The 15498-nt window shown below is 38.2% G+C and overlaps 1 protein-coding gene across 1 annotated transcript in view; it reads left to right on the plus strand.

The window, feature by feature from the left end:
- Nucleotides 1-15498, plus strand: part of ptpa (protein phosphatase 2 phosphatase activator) — a 102068-nt gene that overhangs the window by 2896 nt on the left and 83674 nt on the right. Inside the window, exons 2-4 of the mRNA XM_061876776.1 lie at nt 6691-6794; nt 7790-7876; nt 9797-9922. Of these exons, the coding sequence (XP_061732760.1) occupies nt 6691-6794; nt 7790-7876; nt 9797-9922 (317 nt within the window). The remainder of the gene's footprint in view (nt 1-6690; nt 6795-7789; nt 7877-9796; nt 9923-15498) is intronic.

Here is a 15498-nt window from a genome sequence, read left to right on the forward strand (position 1 = left end):
ATTGGCAACACTAAATGGTCATTAGTGTGTGAATGTGGGTGTGAATGTTGTCTGTCCATCTGTGTTGGCCCTGCGATGAGGTAGAGACTTGTCCTGGGTGTACGCTGCCTTCCGCCCAAATTCAGCTGATATATGCTCCAGCACCCCCCTGCGACCCGGAAAGGGACAAGCGGTAGAAATGGATGGATTTTAGTACTGTGTTCTTCCAACACCATAATTGAATGGTATTCCAATTAAGTTCAGTGTTTCATTTGCAGTCATTTGTGGCGACAAGCTACAGATATTTTGGACTTCCACAACCTGCTAGTTGGTGGTATGCATCGTACCTGCAACTCTTAACACAGTAAGATTTAATGATAACTTTAAATACAAAAGAAAGCAGATAAATAGAGGGGAAGAAACAGAAGCCAACTATATTAGCCCTGTAGATTGTTATAGTAACAATAGGTTAAGCTTTGTCAGTGTGCCATGTGTTACCCAGTTTCCCCTTAGGCAACAACGTTAATATGTTGGATGAAACGTGATTATATGCATGATTTTATTTATGTATACATACTTGTATGTGTATATGTATGTTTTGTAAAATGAATTTGTATGTACAGTATGTGTATATGTATGTTTGTACAGTGAATGTGTGTGTGGATGTACGAACTTTGAGTGTGTAGGTATGTACTGTATTTGTGTAACTATGTATGTGGGGGTGTACGTACCTGCAACTCTTAACATAGGTCATATGCACCAGGAGGTCTGCCAGCGAGCCAGAAAATGTAGCAGTAGGGAACGGTGTTGCCAAGGAAAATTGCACTTTATGTTTGTTATTTTGCCCATCATCCACAATCCGTATGTGAGACAAAAACACATTCGAAATAGTGAAAATTTGATAGTAAAAGGCGGCTAACATTGTAGGTGGATACAAACTTTTTTTTATCTCCAATAAGGCACTTAAAAATCTTGCAAAAACCTCCAACAACGTTTTGTACACAAGCTGTAAGTATGTAATGTAGTAACATGCACATTTATATTACTAATTGGTCATTTTAAGAATAACCGGTACTACAGTTATTTATGAAAGCAGAGAAAGAGAGACAGTTTATTGAGCATGTCATAGTCAGTGCCATGTCATACATGTAGTACATAACATACATGCATATATCTAGTGAAAATAAATATCTGACATGAAATGTTACTGCATTAGTGAAACTGGCCAATGTAATACCCATATGCCAGTTTCATACCTTCTCGCTCTACAGTGTAAAACATGCAAGTCAGTTGCAGCTGACAGACTGGGACAGTGAAGTGCTGGTTATCTACAACATGACAACAATTCATTTGTTTTCAATAAACAACACACATTTAAAATACAAGTTCAATAAACCACACAACTCTAAAATACAGACTCACAATATAAAACATCATGTCAAGTGGATACACTATTAATGATTCTCACCTTTTTACAAACCCCGTTTCCGTATGAGTTTGGAAATTGTGTTAGATATGAATATAAACAGAATACAATTATTTGCAAATCCTTTTCAAACCATATTCAATTGAATGCACTACAAAGACAAGATATTTGATGTTCAAACTCATAAACATATTTTTTTTTTTGCAAATAATAATTAACTTAGAATTTCATGGCTGCAACACGTGCCAAAGTAGTTGGGAAAGGGCATGTTCAGCACTGTGTTACATCACCTTTTCTTTTAAAAACACTCAATAAAAGTTTGGGAACTGCGGAAACTAATTGTTGAAGTTTTGAAAGTGGAATTCTTTCCCATTCTTGTTTTATGTGGCGCTTCAGTCGTTTAACAGTCCGGGGTCTCTGCTGTCGTATTTTACGCTTCATAATGCGCCACACATTTTCGATGATAGAAAGGTCTGGACTGCAGGCGGGCCAGGAAAGTACCTGCATTCTTTTTTTACAAAGCCACACTGTTTTAACACGTGCTGAATGTGGCTTGGCACTGTCTTGCTGATATAAGCAGGGGCGTCCATGAAAAAGACGGCGCTTAAATGGCAGCCAATGTTTTTCCAAAACCTGTATGTACCTTTCAGCATTAATGGTGCCTTCACAGATGTGTAAGTTACCCATGCCTTGGGCACTAATGCACCCCCATACAATCACAGATGCTGGCTTTTGAACTTTGCGTCGATAACAGTCTGGATTGTTCGCTTCCCCTTTGGTCCGGATGACACAATGTCGAATATTTCCAAAAACAAATTGAAATGTGGACTCGTCAGACCACAGAACACTTTTCCACTTTGCATCAGTCCATCTTAGATGATCTCGGGCCCAGAGAAGCCGGCAGCATTTCTGGATGTTGTTGATAAATGGCTTTCGCTTTGCATATTAGAGCTTTAACTTGCACTTACAGATGTAGCGACAAACTGTATTTCGTGACAGTGGTTTTCTGAAGTGTTCCTGAGCCCATGTGGTGATATCCTTTAGAGATTGATGTTGGTTTTTGATACAGTGCCATCTGAGGGATCGAAGGTCACGGTCATTCAGTGTAGGTTTCCATGCCGCTTACGTGGAGAGATTTCTCCAGATTCTCTGAACCTTTTGATGATATTATGGACCGGAGATGTGGAAATCTCTAAATTTCTTGCACTTTGAGAAACGTTGTTCTTAAACTGTTTGACTATTTGCTCACACAGTTGTGGACAGAGGGTGTCCCTCGCCCCATCCTTTCTTGTGAAAAACTGAGCATTATTTTAGAAACTGTTTTTATACCCAATCATGGCACCCACCTGTTCCCAATTAGCCTGCACACCCGTGGGATGTTCCAAATAAGTGTTTGATGGACATTCCTCAACTTTATCAGTATGTATTGCCACCTAACTTCTTTGTCATGTGTTGCTGGCATCAAATTCTAAAGGTAATGATTATTTGCATTAAAAAAAATGTTTATCAGCTTGAACATCAAATATGTTGTCTTTGTAGCATACTCAACTGAATATGGGTTGGAAAGGATTTGCAAATCATTGTATTCCGTTTATATTTACATCAAACACAATTTTCCAACTCATATGGAAACGGGGTTTGTAACTACTACCAGGTGATCAATGCTGTTTATCACTAATGTAACCAACAGAGTGACACTAACATAAAATCATGTAAGTGATATAAACTAGCATAAAGCAGTTGTATAGACCCAGAAAATGTTTTATTTGTTCTAATTTTTATTTTTAGACCCTGATCTTTTTTGCTATTTGCCAACCTTGAAATGATCAATTTTAATAGCTACGGCTGTAGAAAATAGCATATAGCAGTTAGCCTTCCATGACCCACAATGCACTTCTGCCATGACCCTCCCCCGCCGAATTCCTATTGTTTGACATGTCTTTGACGATTGCTGATGTGCGTGCGACGATTGCTGACATTTTCTTCGTCCCTTCCGCGAATGAGATAAATAATATTATTTGATCTTGTCTAATCTAAAGTACATGATTTCTTTCTCGGTGCCATTTTTGTTCAGCCCTTTATAAGTTACCCCCAACGATGAAATGATCCACTTTAATAGCTACAGCAGTAGCATATAGCAGTTCGCATTCCATGACCCACAATGCACTTCTGCCATGACCCTCCCCCGCCGAATTCTTATTGGTTGACGCGTGTGTGACGATTGCTGACGTGTGTGTGACAATTGCTGACATTTTCTTCGTCTCTTCCGCGAATTAAATAAGTAATATTATTTGATATTTTACGGTAATGTGTTAATAATTTCACACATAAGTTGCTCCGGAGTATATGTCGCACCCCTGGCCAAACTATGAAAAAATCTGTGACTTATAGTTCCAAAAATACGGTGTATGTGTCTATATATATGTATATATATATACAGTGGGGCAAAAAAGTATTTAGTCAGCCACCGATTGTGCAAGTTCTCCCACTTAAAATGATGAGAGAGGTATTTTAATTTTCATCATAGGTACACTTCAACTGTGAGAGACAGAATGTGAAAAAAAAAATCCAGGAATTCACATTGTAGGAATTTTAAAGAATGTATTTATAAATTACAGTGGAAAATAAGTATTTGGTCAATAACAAAAATTCAACTCAATACTTTGTAATATAACCTTTGTTGGCAATAACAAAGGCCAAACGATTACTATAGGTCTTTACCAGGTTTGCACACACAGTAGCTGGTATTTTGGCCCATTCCTCATCTTCTCGAGAGCGGTGATGTTTTGGGTCTGTCACCAAGTCAACTCCCTCCACAGATTTTCTATGGGGTTATGGTCTGGAGACTGGCTAGGCCGCTCCAGGACTTTCAAATGCTTCTTACGGAGCCACTCCTTATCTGCCTGGGCGGTGTGTTTGGGATCATTGTCATGCTGGAAGACCCAGCAACATTTAATCTTCAAAGCTCTCACTAATGGAAGGTTTTGGCTCAAAATCTCATTATACATGGCCCCATTCGTTCTTTCCTTAACACGGATCAGTCGTCCTGTCCCCTTGGCAGAAAAACAGCCCAAAAGCATGATGTTTCCACCCCCATGCTTCACAGTAGGTATGGTGTTCTTGGGATGCAAGAACACGACAAGTTGAGTTTATACCAAAAAGTTCTATTTTGGTTTCTTCTGACCACATGACATTCTCCCAATCCTCTGCTGTATCATCCTTTTGCTCTCTGGCAAACTTCAGACGGGCCTGGACATGCACTGGCTTAAGCAGGGGGACACGTCTGGCACTGCAGGATTTGATTCCCTGTCGGCGTAGTGTGTTACTGATGGTAACCTTTGTTACTTTGGTCCCAGCTCTCTGCAGGTCATTCACCAGGTCCCCCCGTAGGGTTCTGGGATTTTTGCTCACTGTTTTCATAATTATTTTGACCCAAAGGGATGAGATCTTGCATGGAACCCCATATCGAGGGAGATTATAAGTGGTCTTGTATGTCTTCCATTTTCTGATAATTGCTCCCACAGTTGATTTTTTCACACCAAGCTGCTTGCCTATTGTAGATTCACTCTTCCCAGTGTGGTGCAGATCTACAATTCTTTTCCTGGTGTTCTTCGACAGGTCTTTGGTCTTGGCTAGGGTTGGGTATCGTTTGAATTTGAACAATTCCGATTCCGATTCGTTGCTTCGATTCCGATTCCTGACGATTCTCGATCCCGATTCTTCTGGTACCATGCCGGGATCAATGTGTTTGACAGGTAGTCCCTGGAAGGTGGTATGTATTTTGGGTTGACAGTTTTCACCACATCCCTGCAAACATAAACCAACATGTAATGTTGCTGTTACTGTTTAGCCCAGTATCAATTAGCTTAGCTCTAACGTTATTGCTTAACTAACCTAAATGTTGGAGATCCCACCTCTGAAAAGGGATGCAGTCTTTTGACTATGTGTGCAGTGACCTTTCTGTGGCACTCTTCCGTCTGTGGCACCAACATCTTTCCCATTGCCGCTACGGTGAACGGAGTATGCTGAGCACATTGCGGAGCCTGGTTAGTAGGTTGTAAATTTTCTATAAAAAAATACGCGGGCTAATTTGTTAGCTGCCTCAACGTTGGCGCAAAACACATTATTTATTGCATATATATTTGTTTACTTACCGGATTCGGACTGCAGTGCAAGGCTGGGTGTCGGAGCCGGAGCCAGAGGAAGAGGCAGAGGATGACGGTCGGCGCAGCGCGTCGAAGACGGGAAACGGATTTATTTGTACTCCATGAACTCGGAGGTGCTTCATCATGTTCGACGTACACCCCCCTAAGCACGAAACAGTCCTGTCGCACGTGTTACATTTCGCCGATATTCCATTTTTTTTAGTAAAATTAAGCCACACTTTCGACCGCCGATGCCCGCTATCCATGCTTGACTGTCTCGCTCAGCTATGCTAAAAACTTCCGGCGGTGGGCGCTTCTTCGTTGGTGTTCAGCGGCTTCTTATTCCGGTCGGCGGACCTATTCTTTTTTTCCGGTCGCCGAACTGGGTATTGAAACTAGGAATCGAAATTTAAACTTTTGAACGATTCCGGGAGAATCGGAAAGTTAGTCCCGGTTCCAATCGATACTCGATACCCAACCCTAGTCTTGGCCATAGTGGAGTTTAGAGTCTGACTGTTTGAGGCTGTGGACAGGTGTCTTTTATACGGATAACGAGTTCAAACAGGTTCCATTAATACAGGTAACGAGTGGAGGACAGAAGAGCTTCTTAAAGAAGAAGTTACAGGTCTGTGAGAGCCAGAGAGCTTCCTTGTTTGAAGTGACCAAATACTTATTTTCCACTATAATTTACAAATAAATTCTTTAAAATTCCTACAATGGGAATTCCTGGATTTTTTTTCCACATTCTGTCTCTCACAGTTGAAGTGTACCTATGATGAAAATAACAGACCTCTGTCATCATTTTAAGTGGGAGAACTTGCACAATCGGTGGCTGACTAAATACTTTTTTGCCACACTGTATGTATATATATATATATATATATATATATATATATATATATATATATGTATGTATATATGTGTGTATATATATATATATATATATATGTGTGTATATATATATATATATATATATATATATATATATATGTGTGTATATATATATATATGTGTATGTACTGTATGTATGCATTTAATAATATGTATGTATTTAATAATATTTATATATGTATGTATGTATGTGTGCATAATATTGTGTGTATATATGTATACACATACATATTTATCAACTTTTTGCAGGAGATTCTACTGAGGATGAAGCAGCTGAAGTCATAGCGACATTTATGGTACCCAAGAAGGAAATTAGCATGGTTCCCGATATGGGCAAGTGGAGGCGCTCTCAGGTAATGTGCAATTTTAATTCCGTTCTCTCCCCGATTTTCTTTTTGTTATTACATATTGCAGCAAGGCCAAAAATAAAATGACATTTAAAAAAAAAAAAAAAAAGGGATTTCTGATTTTTTTTCGATTGTTTTCCCTACTTTTTAAAGAAACCAATGAATTCAATTGACAGAGAAAATTTAAAACACTTGTCTTTTATTTCATAAACTAGGTTTTAGTGACACTGCAACTTACTCTTTGCAACAATTTAATTTGAATAATGTACTCAGACGAGATATAAATTATACTTTTTGGAATAATTTTCAAATAACTAATTTAAGAACTTAACGTGGAAAGTAATACTTGAGTTAAAGTCTTGAATTAAATAGTGCTATTAACAAAATTGTTGTATTACACATTGCATTCAAATTAATAATAATCTCGAACATTGTGATCAATAAAATGCAAATTTAAAACTTCTGTCTTGAATAAAATACTTTGGTAAATAGAAGTTAGTAATATACATTGTATGCAAACAAATAATTAAGTCAAGCATTGAAAAGACTATAGTTTTAGCAAGTGGATAGACGCAGGCGTTTTCATTTACACATGTATAGAGCGACTGCTTTAGTTTTTCTTCTGTGATTTTTTTCTCTCATACATGGTATCATCATACTGTACATATTTTGTGTAAATGATTCCACCACAGTAAAAAAAAAATTTTTGTCAGAGTTTGATTGTTGTTGCAGCCTTGTTTGCCTACTAAAAAGTTGCATTTCCTGCACTCGGCTGAGGCTTTGATTTCATATGCCTGAATAAATTTGTTGGACTGCTTCCCTTTTTTTAAAGATACTCTCAGGGGAAAAAAGTAGAGAGGAGAAATATATATATTTTTTAAATTTCTAAATCTTCTGCAACAAAAAAAAAAAAATCAAAATGATCGGTATATATACTTAGCCTAATTGCAACTTGACTAAAAAGTCACTGTATTTGTCTCTTTTTTAATACCTCATTCCAGGCATATGCTGACTATATGGGCTTCATTCTGGCGCTGAATGAAAGTGTAAAGGGAAAGAAGCTGACTTGTGAATATAAAGTTTCTGAGGTATGTTTTCTTTTGTCAACCTGAGAGAGATTTATGGTGTCCTGACAGTTTTCTGTGCTAGGAGTTATGGCAACATTCTGCAAAACTCAAATATTAGAAGGAATTGTAGAAAAATGAGAGTTAACACACTTTAGAGATGGAGGTGGTGAAAACTGAACTATTCTAAACTAGGCGTGGAACAGTACGCCACCATCCTGTTTTGGTACAGACCACGCGTTTCAGCGGGGGTTTAAAACCTTTTCCACCAAAAACCATATACATAAAAATATTCAAAGGTGCAGGGGGCACGTTACTTTTTGTACCAAGATGTGTTCCAGTTTAGGTCAAAAATAGTAGTGTTTGCAAATTTAGAATCCAAATCTTGGCTTTGTGTGAAGATGGTGTGAGTATAATTATACAGTATATTATAACAGAAACTAGGGGCATGTCTCTCACCCAGGTGGCCTGTGTGTTTGGGGGTGAGGTTTGTAATGGGTTTAGGTGTGCTGAGTTTTAAGACTAGGGCCAAGTCTACACAAAGTCGTTTAACCCCTTAAACAAATAATTATTTAGCCTAAGCCTCTTTTCAGCCACACTAAATATTCGTTTAAGGTCCCCCTCCTCGGACAAATTTTTACACGGGAAAGTCAGTCATGCATTTCTTGAATCTTCGGCACTTAGCATTGTATGGACTCATTGATCGTTTACAAAGTGAGTTCGGGGAAGAAGTCACGCCATAAACAGCACGCCCACACAGGAAGTGACGCCAGAAAGAATGCGCCCCAGCCAGCTTCATAACAACGATGGAGGCAGATCATGCAGACATGCCCGTGTTTCTCCTGCTTGTACATGTACAGGCGCTTTTGGAAATCACAAATCAATACCTTAAGAGAAGGCAACAGGCGATTGCAGCTATTTAGGATACTACACATCTCAGACGGCAAGAGAACTTTCGAACAGTCAGCTGTGATTCTACTTACCGGAAAATTTGGTCCCTTCCTCTCATGAATGTGATGGTGATAGGCAGTGTGTGACTACAAGTATTATTGTATGGATGTGACTGTGAAATGGGCAGGCAGTGAGTTGAGTTGAGTTTAAGTTTATTTCGAACATGCAAGCATACAACATGATACATCACAATTTCCAGTTTCTCTTTTCAACATGTTCGACAAGGAGTAGGAAGAAGCAGAGCTTATTTAATCCTACCACTTGTGCATGATGCCCGTATTTCCCTAACTCCGCCATTAGCGCGCAGCTGAAAGTTGGAACCATCACCTCGTGTCCCAAACAGTTTTTCATATTGTCTGTTTACTCATGTCGATTAAAGATTGTATTAATTTATGATGGCTCAGGTGTAATTCACTACAATAGGGCCCCACAGAACACTGGACTCTAGTTAATTGAAATACCACAACACTGGACATTGTTCAAAGGAGATACATTTTAATTAAAAAACTTGCACACAAAACACAGCAAACAAATGTAAAATGCACAGAAAACTATTTACAATATAGCTCTTTTAAATAACTTTACTGTGAAGTAAAGTCATCTACTGGACGCTTATTTTTATTTATTTATTTTTTTCGCGCATGCGTACTAGGTCGCTTTGCACTGGAGGCGTGGGTCTTAACCGTTGGCATTGTTGTGTGTGGACAGGGATAAGGTTAGGTGTGACTTACCCTGGACAACCTTATCTGGCTTAGTGTAAACTGGGCTTAAGTGTTCCCAAACAGAAAACTTTAACTACAGAAGAGGGATTTCCAACCCTGGCTTCTCCTTGACACTATCGCTAGCAAAGGCTAGGCTGCTCTGTAGTTGTTTACTGGGTACTCGCTTGACACAATAAACACTTCCTGTCCTTCACTTTTAATGTGTACTGTGTAGAAAGTTAGTATGCCTTTGTGCGTTCCTGCACTCAACATTTTCATTTTTGTTTGACAGACAGTGGAGAAGCTAATAGATCTTTTGGGGACTCTGGACCGATGGATAAACGAGACGCCTCCTGTTGACCAACCATCTCGCTTCGGAAATAAGGCTTTCAGAAGCTGGTTTGCCAAACTAGAACAGGTTTGTTTAAATACACATACACATCTTGACATGTTTAAATGTAGTTATCAAATAATATGTGATTGAGTCATATATATACGTTTGAAAACCTAAGATACCAAACTATTTTGGGAGTGTTACTGTTATAGTGTGGTAATGTTTAGAATTGTGATTCTCAACTGGTAAATGTAGACCTAAAAATGGGTCGCTGAGGTTTGCCCGGTAGAGATGTGACGTACGCGAAGTTGCAGCAAAGTCTTACCACCGAGGCTCCAGACACTGGCATGAGTCTTCCTTACGCTTGTTTCCATTTTTCAGTGGCCACATTTTCTGCGCATCACTAGTCAATAGTGCTTGAATAATATAGGCTATATAATCATTCATACAATGTATTACTTTAATTTGTTTCCATGTAAAAAAAAAAACCTTCGTTTTTTAAAGTGTGGCGGCTTCAATTTAGCCGTGACTCTGCGCCACGATCAGATACATAAGGGCTGCGTAATAGTTCACCTCCCATAGGCTCCACTGTAAGCAGACTTTTGATCAAATTTATTTACTAGTTAGATGCATAAACAAAGAAAAACGTATGTGCTTGTCTTCTATAAGGTTTGTGAATGATAGGCAAAATAAAAATAACAAGTGCAGTTCCCCTGTAATCAATGCAAACTGAAGTATCTTTGATCATTTCCGATAACATTGGAAATGCCACATTCTTTGTTTATGTACAAACGATTGTTGTTACGTTACAATCAACGCTCTGTTCCGATTTTTAAAAAAAAAGTTAAGTAGTGTGTGCTTTTGTGTGCGCATGCGTGTTGGTGTGTCTATATGACAGTGTATTGGTGATTACCCAGAAAAATATAGCTTTAACGCAGGTTGTATCGTAATCATTACATGTTTGGCAATCTTTTCTTTTCAATTTGGTATGAAATTAATATTCATCCATCCATTTTCTACCACTTGTCTCTCTCGGGGTTGCTGGACCCTATCCTGATTACTGATTATGTGCAAAAACAGCTACATAAACTTTATCAGCAGGATTGCAGAGGCACTCTGAATGAGATAACAGAGTTGGAATAAATAATAAAAATAATAGAAGATTTTACTTTAAGGAGTGCTGCATTTTTTTAAAATGTTGCTTGCCTATCTTTCAAAATCATTATGACAGACAAAATTATGGATGCATTTTTTTTTTATGTTTGCACGCTAACTTGTAAATAACCGCAAATAAAAGTCTGCTTATAACATTTACATTTCATACCTTCAATATTAACCAAGAATTAGCGATATTGTTATTACAAGTGCTAACGCAGACAAACCATTTTCTGCGGCGCCGTGATCAGACAGTGGAAGTTAACAGCGTAGTTTATTCTAGAGCAGTGGTGTCCAAATCAATATCGGCCCGCCGGCGACTTATATTTGCCCCACGAGACGGCAGGAGATCAACAAGCAATCTGACCGGACAGGGTGTTCACATATGAAAGTTAAATGTCCGGCAGTCTGATAGGTGCCTATTGTCGCCATTGTCAGTGACTCAGGCCAGTGACCAGGAGTGTGCTTTCTGGAGACTACATTTACCCATATGACTGAATCCAAACAACCTTCCCTCGTCATGGCGCAGAATAAAAAATCCACCAGCACAAAAAGTCAATTACTGAACTTTGTGGATATTATAAAAAACAGACTACAACCATAAACAATTCAAAATTACACCAATTTAAATTAATTGCAAGGCATGATAGTGAAAATGCAAAAACTCTTTGCACAATGTTCCATGTTTGGCGCATTTTAGCTGCTTAATATTTATGGTTACAAAATTTTAAGGAAGAGGCCCCAAAGGTTAACAAGGTGGGAGTTGAACTTTCACATACTCTTAATAATAATTATATATCCATTATATTACTACAATGTGTACACATTAATATGTATAGGCAATATATATATGTATGTATATGCATTCTGGAATATGCTCTCGTCCCCACCGACGGTGTCTTGTTTGATTTATAGTTCTTCCATCGGGGTGGCGCAAGACTTGTAATTTCTCCTCCAAAACACTAACTAAGGGGCAGTCCCTCCAAAAGACGTAATTGCAGTTGCTGTTGACAAGATGATAGATACTTTTTCCTTTGTGTACAGAGTGACGACAGACAACCCCAACATGGACATCTTTGTCTATCTAGACTGGAACTAATCATTCCCTATAGTAGTATGTTACTTTACCTGTATGTATTGTTGAACCCTATAAAGAACACATATTTTAATGTTAAAAATATAAAAAAATATAATCTTTAAATATGATAATGTATGGGTTTCACATGGCATAGATATAAACTTCTTTGGAACTGTGTTAAAGTGCTGTGAAATAGTGGTGTAAATGCATTAATTACAATAAGGAAAGTAGTTTATAATAATAATACTTTTACTTTGAGAAAATAGTAATAATAATAATAACAATTTATTATTATTATTCAGTTTTTAATTTAAGAGCACGTGCACCAATATATTAAGTACTCTTATCAGTTTTCATGCAAATGTTTAATCACCGTTGTTTTATTTCATACAAAAATGTGTGCATTTCAAGAACAAACTCTGCTCGCCTGTCTTCGTGGACCCTCCTCGGCAAAAACTGATCAATCACAGCTTTGCATTTTGTGTCGCCGGTGACGCGAGTCTATGATTTTTGGAAGGTGAACGCAAGCTTTGCGGTAGTCTACGCAGAGTGAGGGGGCTCGACGGCGTCGCCCATGCAAGTTTTGCGACGCGAATGTATACGCCAGGCTTTACTTTGCATGCAGTCGAATTTTGGCCCCCGAATTTTTTTTAGTCCAATGCAGACCACAGTCAATAAGTTTGGATACCCCTGTTCTAGATCATGAATAATGCATAGTAGAAGGATTGAGACATAATCTGACGAGTTGGTCAACTTTGGCATCCAAATCAGAACCAGAAATGACGAGAAAGACACAAAAAGACGCTTGGTATGTGCTTTGTTTCACTCCCTTTTTTTTATGGGGATTATGAGTCATTATTCATCTGAATGGGAATACACGAACTACAGATGCTGTATATCGGTTTGAAAGTCATATCAATAATACCTTGATGTAAAACGGTATTTTGTAAGACGGTATCAATTAAAACCTCTTGATTATTTTTTTTTGGCATTTTAGCGTTGGCTGGTTTTGTCATAAACTACATCTCCCAGAATCCTTTGTGCAGCGTGGCAACGGCAAGGTGGGAGCATGGCATCTCGTAAGCAGAAAGTAAAGAGTTTTCATACTCGTTGTAGATAAAAAATAATAGTTTTTAGGACATTGAATCTATTCAGAATTGGTTGAGTTATGTTGTTACCAAACAATTAAAAAAGGCCATTTCAAAAGACAACCTTTTTATGCGGTAAGAAAGTCTGTGTTTTGCAAAGCAAAGTGCGCCACTTTCGTTTCGACTGTTTCCAGGGTGACACCGAACCAGCCGGTCTCGTCACATGGCGGGAACAATGTTCAACGCGGATAATACAAGTAAACTTAAAAACTACTTAATACATCCTCAATCCATCCATATATTTTCTTCCTGGTCGATGTCGTGGGGTGGCTCGTGCCTCCACCAGCTGCGCTCAAGGCAAAATGCAGGACACGCCCTGGATAAGTCACCATCTCACAAACCTTCACACAGAAATTATATTTGAAGCCAGCAAAGTCAAACATCAGTTTGTGAGGTATTTACATTCTTAAACGTTGAATTGTTGGTTTACTTCTCTGAAAATTTTTCCAGATTGACTTAAACATGTCCACCGTAGAGGACACTCCTTCCTATAATGTAAAAGTTGAAAGACACCAAACTGTACATTATTGTTATACACTTGTTCCACTAGATGTTTACATTGTTACTTTAAATACACTAATTGAAAGTTATTATTTTGAATATTTGTTTCAAATAGTGGATGTTTCTGCACAATTATTTTCACTTAGAAATACTTGTTTGTACTAAAATATATGATTAGAACATTTTAACATTATGTTTGTGTTCAATTACAGTTAGCGTGTTATTCCTTAACAATCCTGCCGCTTCATTTTACACACTATGGCATTTTTCCAAGTTTTATTATTTTATTTATGTTTTACTATTTATTCATAATTTTGTTTATTTATATTGCAATAATATCGCACTTTGGCATTTTGATACCATTACATCCCTAAAATGAACTTCCTGTCAGTTTGCATCTTAAGGATAGCTGACATTGTACAGTAAGTGATATTTTATGTTTGTTAGCTCTCATGAAGTCTGCAGTGAGTAGTAATCAGTGATGTTGTCAAAGGAAGAAGCAAACTTTGTGATGTTTTTGAAATTAATGCGCTGCCGAATGCTTAAAACGATCAAAATACATAAATATGACGTATTATGACTATGCCTGTTCTTACATTAAATACGTACAGTTGTGTTAAAAATTTAGCACTCCCACATCACTTGATGGACAAATCACTGTTTTTATTAGAATTTGAACTTCTACACGGCAAGTAAGTTTCTAGAAGGTTTAGTAAAGCTATCGGAAGCCAATGGACCCGACAGGCTTGACGGACATGCTGCTGATTCCGTGAAACTGAATCATTTACTGGAAGGGGCGTGTTAAAAAAATAGCACTGCTGAGTAAAATTTGTGAGGTCTTTGATTATGTGAAGAAAATAGGTGTTAAACAGGTGACCCTTACTCCATGATCAAGGCAACTGATGCTGCATATGCTGGCTTTGTCCTTGAAAAACTTAGTAAAATGAGTCGTTGAAGACACTGCTCAGAAGAAGAGCGTTCTTTGATTAAGAAATTAATAAGAGGGGAAAACCTGTAAAGAAGTACAGAAAATGATGTGCAGTTCAGCTAAACACATATCAAATGGTTTAAAATGGCAGGCAAAACCAGAATGGCGCGGAAGAAAAAGAAAAAGTACTTATTTGAATGGATCGGAAAGTAACCAAAATTGCAAAAGATCAGCCAATAATCAGCTCCAGGCGGATCAAATAAAATCTAAGATGGTCTGTGAGTACTGTAACAATCAGACAATGTCTATGTGAAGCCACGCTACCGGTAAGAAGCCCCTGCAAAGCCCCATTGTTAGAGAAAATACAAGTCTTGAAGCGGTTACAATTTGTCCAAGAACACATTGACTGGCCTAAAAAGAAATGGCGTAATATTTTGTGGACTGATGGGAGTAAGATTGTTCTTTTTGGGTCTAAGGGCCACAGGCAGTTTGTCAGACATCCTGCAAACACTGAATTCAAGCCCCAGTACACAGTGAAGACAGCAAAACATGGTAGTGCAAGCTTCATGATGGTTCTCCTATTATGGTGTTGGCCCTATTTATCCCATACCAGGGATAATGGATCAGTTTGATTATATCACAATACTGGAAGAAGTAATGTTGCCATATGCTGAAAATGAAATGCCCTTAAAATGGGTGTTTCAACAAGACAATGAGCACAAACACACCAGCAAGCAAGCGAAATCATGGTTCCAGACAAACAGAATTCAAGTAATGGAGTGGCCAGCACAATTCCTAGACCTAAATCCCATAGAACGTTTTGTAAGGTGACGTAAAAAGTGGTGTTCAT

Source organism: Nerophis ophidion, linkage group LG17 (assembly GCF_033978795.1).
Source record: "Nerophis ophidion isolate RoL-2023_Sa linkage group LG17, RoL_Noph_v1.0, whole genome shotgun sequence".
Lineage (NCBI taxonomy): Eukaryota > Metazoa > Chordata > Actinopteri > Syngnathiformes > Syngnathidae > Nerophis > Nerophis ophidion.